Raw genomic sequence first — 13,834 nt, 5'->3', positions numbered from 1 at the left:
GGGTATGGAAGATCCCCTGGAGAAGGAAATTGCAACCCACTCCAGTATTCTTGCTTGGGAAATTCCAAGGACAGAAGAGCCTGGTGGGCTACCTTCTATGGGACCACAAAAGAGTCACACATTACTTAGCGACAAAAACAAAACAACATTGGTGACAGATAGTGACTAGACTTATGATGGTGGTTATGTAGCTGTGTAAGCAAATATGGAATCATTATGTTTCATACCTGAAACTAACATAATGTTGCATGTGAAATACATCTTAATAAAAATTTAAGGTAATTTGATTACTTACACCAAAATTTAAAAAAAAATGACTTCTAATTTCAACTGTGCTACTGCAATCTTGAAAACATCATTTAGATCAATCCTTTTCTGATAAAAAAATCAAGAGCCATATCTCTTTATTATTAACTATGCTTAGTGTCTTATGATCAAAGTTAACATCACTGCATTGATAAAACTATTGGGTATGTGAACATGATCAAAATAGAAGAACAGATGTGAAGAAACAAAAAAAAATTGTCTTAACTGTCATTGTTTCAAACTCACCCAGAAAAACTATTTAATGATGAAGCAGTCTGTTAAAAAGTGTGACAGGATGGAATTTCTGTCACAGAGGAAAGATTTTTGATCACTCTTCAGATACACCAAGGAAACATGAACTGCACTGATCTCTGGAGATAAGATGATTTGAAAGGCAGCTAAACACACCTCCTCTCACTGAATAGTTTTCTTCAAGGACAACTACAAAGTTGAAGTTTGTAAAACCAAGACATGTTCTTTGTGATGGATAAGAGTCAGCAGATGTTAGAGAAATCAGAATGTGATTGATTTGTAAAGTCAATGCTGACCTCAAGCACCAATAGTTCCATAAATTAAACTTAACACCTTAGAAAAACTGAGAATGCAAACCAAGAGAAACATAAAATAAGGGAATGCCACTTTTTCTATAATATTCCTGTAAGTCCCAAAGGTCTTTTGGAATAACCAGTGCATTCTCCTACTTGGATCAATATAGAAACACATTCTACTCACTAAAAAGATAATGAAGCTAAACAAAAGTTGGTTATTATTCAGGGAGAAATGCAAATGCCTGTAATCATGTGTGTAAGATGGCATGCTTTTCTTGGGTAGAAAACAATTAGTTTATATTTTTTTTTGTAGACTTTTATATTTCCCTTGGCTATACAACATGCTAAACAGTGACTTAGAATATACTATGAACATCTTCTCTGGCTATTGGTAAAGAGGAAATATTGTAAAAATTTTACTACAATGGATTTCTTTATGTGGTTTTAAAAAGAAAAAAAAATCACATCAATGAGAGCTTCTAACTCATGTTATTACCAGGGCAAGTTGAGACTCTCTTTATGCATTAAGGTTTCTAGGAAAAGAGGATCCTAGAATATCTGAATCTAAAGGAAAAAAAAAAAAAAGAAAACACCATGATTCATACCATTGGTTTTTCACCCACACAAATACTATTTTAACTTACATCAGTATCCTAAGAAATAACACATTTCCAACAGGTTTGTTTTTTACCTAGAAATCTAAGAACGTCCCTCTTCTAAACTCTCCAATAACTACAAATAGGAGACAAGTAACATCATAAAAACTTGAATACACAGCCAATTAAGGGGGAAGAACACTGGGAAAATTCTTAGAATACATAGAATGTGGTGTGTTTACTGATCGCATACACACGGTGGTACGACTTTTTGAGACGGACATTTATCTCCCACCCATGCAAAACAAAGAAAAAGAAGATTGTGTAATCTGGCTACTACACTGAAAGAAACTCACACAAGTACTTAAAGTATGGGAGTCTAATTAAGCCTTAATCATGGATTTTTCTGCTCTTTGAGACCTTAAAATCTCATAGCATTACCAATGATAATAAGATGATTTTGACCAGATATATTGCAATTACTTGTATAAACAAAGCAATACATGGAAGAATGATTCATCCTTATTTATTGAAATTATTTTCTTTTGTCTTCATGAATTCATAAAATATAGAAAAAGAAAATTAAATGTCACTCAACATTCTCATAATAAAACAATTTGAAGGGCCATATAAATATTGCATTACTCTGATAATAGATTCAAGGTCATGCAAGTAATGTATTGGCTAAATGACCATAGAGATTGCTATTTTATTCTGCTATGCTAAGCGGAATCACTAGGGCAAAATGTTGAAATAGCATTTGAGCTACTATAATTTTAAAACAGTAAAGCTTTTTTAAAAACCTCACAGAATTCACATCACAATGGGCCTTACACATTAGGTAATGCAGTCCTATCTTGGAATATAACCTGATGGCATCATCACACACACAAACACATTCATCATGCTATCTTGCAGCTTCAGAAAGGAGACTCTTCTCAATGAGTGTAACTCTATCCCACTAACCTATCATGTTCCTGTGGACTAGAAGGCAGCTGAAATAACTTAACGTGCTTTGAATATTTAGCCCAAAGTAATGGAAGAACACATCTGTCACTTACGTTTTTGAGTCATCCCATAACACACAATACGGATTCAAAGTGCCCTAAAAGTAAAAAGAGAAAGAATAAATGTACCATGAGCACATACATTAAAAAACTGAAGCATTCTGTGAAATGCAAACAGAATGGCACATTTCTTATCTTGCAGTAAGATATTTTAAAGATCCCACCTCTGTTTTGCATAAAAATTTGCATGTTCTTCCTCACAGGTTTAATGGCTCATTTTATGAAATTCTACTCAAGAAAACTTAACGTCTATTCCAAATATCATAACCCATATTTCATTTTTTAAAATTATAAGTGAAGCTTTCATATACAACATGGTTTATACTTTTATGACTTCCATTTGATTTTATTTTCTCTAAAACACTAACTGCTGGATTATTTCCTTTAAGAAATACTTAGAGTAGTTAAGTCACAGTGAAATATTCTGTATTAGGCACCCCCCCGCCTCCATGTCCTATTCTGGTTCTGGGGGTGTAGCTTCTAAAAGGCAAGACCATTTCCAGAGGTTGTGGACTTGCAATATTTTCTTAACCAACAGGGCACAACCAACAGAATCACATCTAATAAAGCTATGGGGGAAACACACTACATTTTTAGTTTAATAATTATGTATTGAGTAGCCATGATGACCTTCAGGATGACACAATGAGTTTTCCACGTTGGATAATCTACCAGGCACACAGTTTTGAAGAGCTCCGATTGTTGGAATGTTTTACTTTTTGTTTTTCTGTCACATTCATTGGGCCTTATTGTTCCCTTTGAAACTAACCCAGTAATTATTCTTCTCTGTGATATCTCAAGCTATCCACAGATCCTCTTGTCTTTTTTAATAAGCATACTCTGCTGCTTTCAAGCTTGCTCACTCTCCACGACACTCATCTTCTGGAGTGGATACTTCACAGTATGCCCAGGAAAACACACACCGGTGCTACACACACAGGACCAAGAGGAACTTTGCCTCTCCAGTACAGGTGCCATATGCCTAACAACCCACGCCAACAATGTATGGGACATTTTGGTAGCTTTCTCCCGAGCTTGACACATTGAAGCCCCTCAGGAAAGATTTCTGAATCCTGATCTTGACCTCCCACACACTCACGATTGCTTCTAAACTTTGAGTCACTGCAGGATGAAGACACATCATATCTATGGGCTCATCCAACAAGTCACTGATATCAAAATGATGAGTAAGCCAAGACAGGTGAAAGTTCCAGTTCTGAAACAGACCACAGGCACCTTCCTGCAGGTGGACATGCTCCCTCGGTGACTGCCAGCTATGAGCTTGACCTCAGTCTTGTTTCCAAATAGATAATTACTGGGGTAGATCTGACAAAGCAATATCTTCAAAATCTAGGCAAGTTCTTTGGGAAACAGTGCCTCTCTAAGTACTGTTCACTATGTCCATTCTAGAATTCTATTAGAAAAAGAAAAAAAAAAAAACACAACTTTGGCTCATTATTCTAAAATTGGTGAAATGTATCCCTTGAACTGCAAGGAATCCAACCAGTCCATCCTAAAGGAAATCAGTCCTGAATATTCCTTGGAAGGACTGATGCTGAACCTGAAACTCCAATACTTTGGCCACCTGATGAGAAGAACTGACTCAAAGGAAAAGACCCTGATGCTGGAAAAGACTGAAGGCAGGAGGAGAAGGGGACGACAGAGGATGAGATGGCTGGATGGCATCACCGACTTAATGGACATGAGCTTGAGTAAACGCGAGGAGTTGGAGATGGACAGAGAGGCCTGGCATACTGCAGTCCATGGGGTCACAAAGAGTCAGACATGACTGAGTAATTGAATTGAACAGATCCCAATTTTATTAACATTTTAATTGGGACATTTGACTAACTCCCATATTTCAGCACTGTTACCATTCTTCAGAATCCCTCATAGACCAGATCTCTAAGGTATCTTACTTCTTATCAGACGCTCATACCTATAAACCATGCTTTCAGAGCATAAAAAACATTCCCTTCCTTGAAATGGGTTATAGTCTTATAGAGATTGATGAGGAATATGTGTAATGTTCATATAACAACAGAGACATGCTCAAAAGAAATATCTCTAGTCATAATTTATTTTTTAGGGGACAAATGATGGACAGAGCTTCATGGCCTGTATTACAGCAAGTTCCATGGAAAAAGTGGCTTCTTATCTGGCCATTACATAAGACAGAGATATGTAGATGTTCACGAGATGAAGAGGCAATGGCATTTCAAATTTGTTTCTTTCTCTGTCCTATGAGACCCTTTCTAGTTCTACCTGAAATTCTCATACAGCCTCTGACTTCCTAACAAGTCCTCAGCAGAAACACAATATTGTATCATAAAGTTATTTTATATATATCTAGAGTTCTGTTCAAAAGAACTCAGGGCAATTTATAGAAAATAAATTACCCTTGGACTATTACAGTGAAGGGCATGGGAGTGTGTACATTGGGTATAGACAGTAAACATAAAACCCTGAAACTACAAGTCCTCTATGTTGAGCTCACGTCTTTAGGAATGGACAAGTGAGATTAAGGTCAATCTCTATATAAAGCAGCACAGGATACTGATGATAAGATTAATATTTCATAATTAGAATTCATAACAGGTTACAATAAAGTTAGAAAAGATACAGAATAGAGGCTTAATTGTTTAGATATTGCCTTCTGTTTTACCCCTCTAAAAAAACTTCCATTCACTTTGGGACGGAAGTATAAAGGTGAGAAATGCCTTTTCTATTCTTACCCATACCTTAGTCAAACCTTAATTTCACCCCCTGCCTTCCTCACTCTCACCCCTTAGAGCTCATACCTTTCTCTCTCTCTGTCCTTGTGAAAATTTAGAAGCAATCCACATGAGAATTATTATAGGTTCTGATATGCACTGCTCCATCTTGCTTTTTACTCTACATTCTGGGACCTACACAAAGGACAGATATGTCTCTGTGAACGTTCATTCCAGAACAGTCACCCTGTGGGGCTGTGGGCTGAGGTCAGGGACATAAACATCTGAAGTTTATAAAAATATGCAGAACAAGATTAGAGGAATCTTAGCACCTCGACAGACCAGTCATTTAAGGAATAAGAATGTGAGATGGTAAACAAAGCAAAACCCAATGATGAATGAATTCTAAACACGGGAAAAATAATGGCTGAAAGAAACCACTTGTAAAATATTTGTTATAATTTTAAGATACTTTTCTCAAAGGCACTCTGCTGTAAGATCTGTTATGAGGAATTTATGGAAAATCAATAACAGGAAATGGTAAGTGTGACAGAGTGGAGGAACAAAATATAACGGCTGAAGCAAGGGGAAAATAGTCAGGCTGTGAACTAACTCACAGAAGTGGATTTAAGAAATGCTTGAACTTCCACATGTTCAAGCTGGTTTTAGAAAAGGCAGAGGAACCAGAGATCAAATTGGCAACATCCGCTGGATCATCGAAAAAGCAAGCGGATTCCAGAAAAACATCTATTTCTGCTTTATTGACTATATCAAAGCCTTTGACTGTGGATCACAATAAACTGTGGACAATTCTGAAAGAGATGGGCATACCAGACCACCTGAACTGTCTCTTGAGAAACCTGTATGCAGGTCAGGAAGCAACAGTTAGAACTGGACATGGAATAACAGACTGGTTCCAAATAGGCAAAGGAGTATGTCAAGGCTGTATATTGTCACCCTGCTTATTTAACTTATATGCAGAGTACATCATGAGAAATGCTGGGCTGGAGGAAGCACAAGCTGGAATCAAGATTGCTGGGAGAAATATCAATAACCTCAGATGTGCAGATGACACCACCCTTATGGCAGAAAGTGAAGAGGAACTAAAGAGCCTCTTGATGAAAGTGAAAGAGGACAGTGAAAAAGTTGGCTTAAAACTCAACATTCAGAAAACCAAGATCATGGCATCTGGTCCCATCACTTCATGGGAAATAGATGGGGAAACCATGGAAACAGTGGCTGACTTTATTTTTCTGGGCTCCAAAATCACTGCAGATGGTGATTGCAGCCATGAAACTAAGAGATGCTTACTCCTTGGAAGGAAAGTTATGATCAACCTAGACAGAATATTAAAAAGCAGAGACATTACTTTGCCAACAATGGTCCATTTAGTCAAGGCTTTAGTTTTTCCAGTGGTCATGTATGGATGTGAGAGTTGGACTGTGAAGAAAGCTGAGTGCTGAAAAATTGATGCTTTTGAACTGTGGTGTTGGAGAAGACTCTTAAGAGCCCCTTGGACTGCAAGGAGATCCAATCAGTCCATCCTAAAGGAGATCAGTCCTGGGTGTTCATTGGAAGGACTGATGCTGAAGCTGAAACTCCAGTACTCTGGCCACCTGATGCAAACAGCTGACTCATTTGAAAAGACTGTGATGCTGGGAAAGATTGAGGGCAGGAGGAGAAGGGTACGACAGAGGATGAGATGGTTGGATGGCATCACTGACTCAATGGACATGAGTTTGAGTAAACTCCAGGAGTTGGTGATGGACAGGGAGGCCTGGTGTGCTGGGGTTCATGGGGTCACAAAGAGTCGTACACGACTGAACGACTGAACTGAACTGAACTGAAGAAAACAAAGATTGTCTGGTAAATGAGCCAAATGGACTATAAATTAATCTATAGAGCTGTCAATATAAATATAACTGACAAAATATTAAAACTGAATATATTTGAAAACTTTTGCAAAGAATATGTTCTTTAAAAACAAATTTCTGGCCAAAAAAGTGTCTCCTGACTCCATGCAAAACTGTAAAGTTGAACAGTACAGTTGAGTTAAACATTACCACTCACTCAATTTCAAGCATTTGAAAAGTGTACCAAGATTCACATTTTCTAATTACCATAGATGTTCTAAACACATCACTTGTACTATCTTTAATAGTCTTCGATATTTTCTTTTACTTCTTTCCTCTGTCTCAACATCAAGCATATCAGCACAGAGCATCCTTGTCTGATGATGAGGGGCTTACATTCTGATAAACCCATTGCAAGCTGAAAATACTGTAAAGTGACAACGTATTCATACACCTAACCTATCGAACATCATTGCTTAACCTAGTCTACCTTAAATGTGCTCACAACACATTAGCCAAAATTTGGGCAAAATCATCTCACGCAAAGCCTCCTATATTGTAAGTAAAAGCAAGATGGCTTTATGGGTACAGATGGCTGTGTCTGCCGTTCACCCTCACGATTGTGTGGCTGGTTGGGAGCTGTGGACCACCACCCAGCATCACAAGAGAGTAACTGCGTTATCTCTAGCCTAGGAAAGACTGAAATTCAAAATCCTAAGTGTGGTTCCTACTGAATGCATATCATGTTCCCACCATCAAAAGGTGAAAAATCATGAATGAGGGGCTCTCTGTATATCTACTTAACAGTATAATACATCACTGGCTTTGTCTATGTGTTTCTATACATGGTCCTCTTTTCCATTGGTCTTATATAACTTCCCTATTTTCCTGTTTGTAAAATGGGGAATTTAGGCATCTTTTCTAGTCCTACCTTATAGAATTATCCAAGAATGACATTTATAAATGACTTCCTTTTCTTTTTGAAAACTCTCATCTAAGTCTTTTTTTTTCCCACCTATGTAATATTTTCAGTACATCTCACAATGGTAAATCACTCTCACAAAGAGAAGTCAGGAGAGAGCCAAGATGATGAACAAATTCATCGACTCATGCAAAAACCGCTTAGCAAATATCTGTTACATTCAGGATAACTTGGAGGCATTGGGGACACAGCATTGAACAAAACAAAGCCTTTGCCTCACAGACTTACCTATAATGAAGGGGGCAGGGAGAGAGACAAAGAACCCAAGGAAATACATAATATGCTAGGTGGCAATATGTACTGTATTGAAAAGTAGATCACACTGAGTGGGAAAGACTGGGAAGTGAATGGATTGCAATTTTGTATATTGAGAAGGCTTAACCAATAACGCTTGCCAATAAAGGTCCATCTAGTCAAGGCTATGATTTTTCCAGTAGTCATGTATGGATGTGAGAGTTGGACTGTAAAGAAAGCCGAGCACCGAAGAATTGATGCTTTTGAACTGTGGTGTTGGAGAAGACTCTTGAGAGTCCCTTGGACTGCAAGGAGACCCAACCAGTCCATCTTAAAGGAAATTAGTCCTGAATGTTCATTGGAAGAACTGATGTTGAAGCTGAAACTCTAATACTTTGGACACCTCATGCGAAGAGTTGACTTATTTGAAAAGACCCTGATGCTGGGAAAGATTGAAGGCAGGAGGAGAAGGGGACAACAGAGGATGAGATGGTTGGATGGCATCACCAACTCCATGGACATGAGTTTGAGTAAGTTCTAAGAGTCGGTGATGGACAGGGAGGCCTGGCGTGCTGCAGTCCATGGGGTTCCAAAGAGTTGGACAAGACTGAGTGACTGAACTGAACAAAACTGAACCAACAAGATGATATTTAAACAAATACCTGAAGGAGCTTGTTTACATAAAAGATGATAGTCATAATAAACATGAATTTTGACCAAGTTACTTCAAGTTTTCCTTGGAGTTTTTAAGTTCTGAAAAAATTCAATTCACATGAAATCTTAATTATGCTCTTGTTATCTTAATGTTTTCAAGGTGTTTTCTCTGGACTTACTCTAGAATCACCTAGGATGTTAATTAAAAAGGTAGGTTCCTTGGCTTTAGGAACTTTGAGATTGGGGCTTAAACTAGGAGCAGACATTCTAACAACTACTCCCTCCAATCCTCATAATTTTTAATCCACATTACATTTGTAGAATCATGGACACAAAACTGGGGCTTCCCAGCTGGCTCAGGTGGTAAAGAATCTGCCTGCCAATGCAGGAGCCACAGGAGACACAGTTTCAGTTTGATTCCTGGGTCAGGAAGAGCCCCTGGAAAAGGAAAAAGCATCCCACTCCAGTATCCTTCCTGGGATAATCCCATGGACAGAGGAGCCTGATGGGCTACAGTTCTTCGGGGCTGCAGAAAAGCTGGACATGACTGAAGTGATGACTGAGCATGCACGCACACACAGACATACACCAGAAATAACATGGCTACTTCACTTTGCTTTTCTTTGAAGTGTTCAAATGTTTAGACCTCATGTTTCACAGTAAATTCCTAATCTGGAAGCCTCTTAACTTTCCTGTACCTTTCATAGCCCTCTTGAAACAAAAATGTCCTCTTGTCTGTAGAGGAAAAGCAAGCTTGTAGACAAAACTTCAAAGGACGCGGAGAAGGGCAGTGACCTTCTTGTCACTGTTTCAACATTTCCAGAGCTCTGGGTCATAAGTTCCAGGGCAAGTCCTTCTGTCGCATCCTCCAGTGATTGAGCGCCTTGAGTTCTTGCACATGGAGAGGAGAGAGACTGCTCAACTGACATTACAAAGCCTCTATTTCTGAAATTTTATATGTAAAGGCATTACATTAAAAAGACCTGGATTTTGCTAAGCTTATCCTCCACTTCTATCCCACTTTTAATTGTAATGGTTAAATAACTGCACAAACAGATTTTGGGAATTCCTAAGAACATTCCCAAAACACCTGATGTGACCCACAAAAGACTAATTTATATCTTGCCTATAATTCAAGCACTGCTTGAGAAGAGCCACATCTTATAAAGCTCAGGAATGCATTCTAAGGGAAGTAGGATTCTGGTAGAGGTAAATCTTTCCACACTCATATCTCTGACAGGTCACTAAAACAGAATAGTGAGCAGGAGCCCTTTCTGTATATCTTTTAACAAATAAACATCTTTATAATCCCTGAAAGTATACTACACCACCTAAGGGGATGATGTCATTGAAAATAATATGCAGCTCAGTAACAGGAATCATTTGCTGCATGTTCTCCACACTTCTTAAGGTTTTCAAGAATATTTTAGTATTTTTAAATGATACTTAAAAACAGCTATGACAGCTATGCCTGGGTCTAACTCTCATTTTTTTTGATAGGGTAGCTGAGATACACCTGGAGTCCAAAGAACCTCACTGAGAATGCAACACTGTGTTATTGCTTAAAAGGACATGGAGACATAGAATTTTTCCATTTATTTGCATGAGTTTTATGGAAAGCAAAGCACTGAGAATGAGTGAAATCAAGAAGATGGAAAAGAAAGAGCTGTCTTTAGGTAAAGCAGAATGGTATATAGGGCAGTGAAGTGAGAAATTCAGAATATGGTTCTGTCAGGACAAGTCACGTCCTCCAGGAGCTGGGAGCTATTCAGTTAGCACACAGGGAGGGTATGCATCTGATTCAGCTTCTGCTATCTGGATACTCAGGAATCCACATTAACCAGAGGACACTGGTTTTGTGGATGTGGCAACTGCTTGCTTCTCTGATTCCTTAGCTATATCACCAATCACAGAATGTACATTACTTCCTGACACATATTTTTCTATTGAAATAGAGGAAGTAGTATAAGTAGAACCACTATCAGAAATTATTTACATGTATATCCTTCAAAGAAAATCATTGTCTCCACGTATATGTCTTAGTCTTCCTCATGTCTGATTGCTAACTAGATTCGGTATAGATATAGCATACAGCTTTGGCTTCTTCTTTTAAATCCAAAAGGATGTAACAACGTGTCCCAGTAGTATTTTCATGGGGTCCTGGCAAAGACAAGAGCTGGCTGGACTGTTTTGGACAGTTTCAATGTATCAGCTGCCAGCAGAGAAGTTTCTCCAGCTTCTTTAAGAGCACAACACATCTACAAATGTCAGAGTTGCTCCTGTATCCTCCAATTTTCCCTAACATCCCATTACCAGCTTACAGTGGCCATCTCATTGTCTGGTGATTCATTGTTGGCATGATAATCAGCAGGCCACCATGTAATCTGTAGTTGCTGACTGACTTTCACTGAGAAGTATATGATTATTATTGTAGTTTATCTGTTAAGGTACACATATATATTTTTTTCATAATAAAAACTTGATTTTGCAATGTTCTAATGCAAATACAGGTTATTAGTTTTCTATTGCTGCTACTATGAATTAACACACTCTTAGCAGCATAGAACAACACAAATTTATTATCTCACAGTTTCTCTGTGTCAGGAGTCTTTGTGAACTTAGCTGGATTTCTGCTCAAGAGATTCACAAGGCTGGAATGCTAACAGGATTGTAGTCCTTTCTGGATTTGGGGATGGATCCGCATCTAGGTTCATTCAGGTCTCAGCAGAATTGAGCTTCTGCAGTTGTAGGAGTGAGGTCCATGCTTTCTTCTTTGTTGACAACCAGGGCTTGTTTTCAGCTTTTAGAGTCTGTCCGTATTCTTTGGTTTTCGGTCATATTCCTTCATCTTCAAAGTCAGCGATTGCAGGTTGAGTCCTTACTACCTTGCATCTCTCTGACCATAGCTGAGAAAGGCTTTCCAGTTTTAAAGGTTCATGTGAATTGGACCAACTCACATAATTTAGGATATCTGCCCCATCTCAGCATTCTTACCCTTCATCACATCTGCAAATTCCCTTCTGACCTATAATATACTCACAAGTTATGGGGGTTAAGACATGGGCATCCTGGTGGGGTTACATTCTCTTTACCATACAGGGGGTGATAATATATGCATTCCAGGGACTGAATCTGGCTTGCTACCTACTTTGGTAAATCATATTTTGTTGTAACAGAACCACACCCATTTTTACATACTGTCTATGGTTGCTGTCACACTACAATAGCATAACTGAGTAGATGTGACAAGGACCATTTTAACTCATATGCCCAAAATGCCTGACTCAACCGAAAATGTTTGCTCCAACAATAGCATAATTAGTCTAAAACCTTTTTGAAGAATAACAATGCTGTATTATGAATAAAAATAAACTGAATTTGAAATGTAAGTGGGAAGAATGCTTACTCAAGTTTAGGAATTTAGGATATAACCAAAAAAACTGTAGCTAGAGAATAATTTCTATCTCAATTTTAGCTGTGGGCAGAACCATCAATCTGCTTGTCTAGTTAGCATTTCAAGACTCTCCCATTAAAACTACCAAGAGTTTTGGGCGGGCAAAACATCAGAAATCTCTTCCAACTGGACACAAGCTAGGGTAGAAAAGTAACTTAAAAAGTAAAGGGATACAAATCTCTCTCTGTGGAAATTACAAACGCATAGACTGAAAGCATTCTTAAGCTTTGCCAAGTGATTTTCAATTCCTTGGATTGTTATTGGCCTGTGCTGTTCATGAAAATACCCACTAATGAATGTGGGGATTTCTCTTCATTGTTTCTCATGCTCCCTAATGGTAAAAAGCATATTCATCACAGTTTTCCATGATGATTTACAAAGGCCATGGCTCATGACTAATTTTAGTTTATAAACATAAAACAAACTCCTTAATTTGTTAGGTAGATCCTATTAGTATACAAGCAAATGTGGCAAAGAAAATAAAACCTACAAGCCCGCTTCCCATGAGATCATTTGTAAACATGACCAATTTGAGAACCATAAATAAACCCAGTAGATTTTTCTTAATACTGAAAGATAGCAGGTTCACCGTACCTGGACCATGAAAGCTATTACTCAGGGAAAGAAAGAAAAGTAAAGACAAAAATTGACTGCAGAGACTGCAGGCTAGTGTGGGTCAAGCTATCCCTCTACCAGAAATGGAACTCTATGGAAAAAGGGGACTGCAGGCTTGCAAAGCTGATAGAGCACAGGAAAACTAAAATTCTTTTAACTCATCTTTAAAGATAAGGATGTTATATATCTTGGAAATTCAGCAGACCCAGATCTGTCAGGGCCTGCTGACACCCACCAAGGCATCCTACTGGTGGGTGTATGTGTGTGTATGTGTGTTTCCTTATGTGTATACTTACAGACCCACTCGACTCCCCTTATTTAGGTCCCAATAATTACTTTCAATAAATGTATTAACTTTCCTTGCACATTACGGAGTCTAACAATACTTAAGTAATATAATAGGGAAAACAAAATTACTTTTCTGCGAAAAGCAAATTTGGTATTTCTAATAATCAAGCAATTGCTGTGTTCAAGTGCTAAAGACCACAAAAGTGGACTCTGCAAATTATAATAATAAAGGCATGAGCCTAGAAAACTGAACTAAAAATAGTATCTTACTCTTTAATGACTTATGAGCTGGTTAAAACTGCAAATGGCTTTGCTGAATACAATATGGAATTTCAAGATTCCATGTTCTGTTACCTAGTCCTACCAGTTCCCAAGGGTCTCATTATACATAACACACTTTAAATGCTATTTGTTAAAAAGCCTGTTTTTTTTTTTTTTTTTAAAAGAACACTTTTTTAAAAAAAACAAACACTAACAGGCTTTCCCCTAGACTCATTAGAACTATTAATTTTCATTCTTCCTT

The 13,834-nt window shown here is 37.9% G+C and overlaps 1 protein-coding gene across 1 annotated transcript in view; it reads right to left on the bottom strand.

Moving 5' to 3' along the window:
* The window catches only part of ADGRB3 (adhesion G protein-coupled receptor B3), an 840,391-nt gene that overhangs the window by 346,652 nt on the left and 479,905 nt on the right, over nucleotides 1-13,834 (bottom strand). Inside the window, exon 17 of the mRNA XM_061131956.1 lies at nucleotides 2,512-2,555. Within this exon, the coding sequence (XP_060987939.1) occupies nucleotides 2,512-2,555 (44 nt within the window). The remainder of the gene's footprint in view (nucleotides 1-2,511; nucleotides 2,556-13,834) is intronic.

This window comes from Dama dama, chromosome 28 (genome assembly GCF_033118175.1).
Source record: "Dama dama isolate Ldn47 chromosome 28, ASM3311817v1, whole genome shotgun sequence".
NCBI lineage: Eukaryota > Metazoa > Chordata > Mammalia > Artiodactyla > Cervidae > Dama > Dama dama.
The sequence above is the reverse complement of the archived record's forward strand: the minus strand, read 5'-3'. Positions and strand labels throughout refer to the sequence as shown.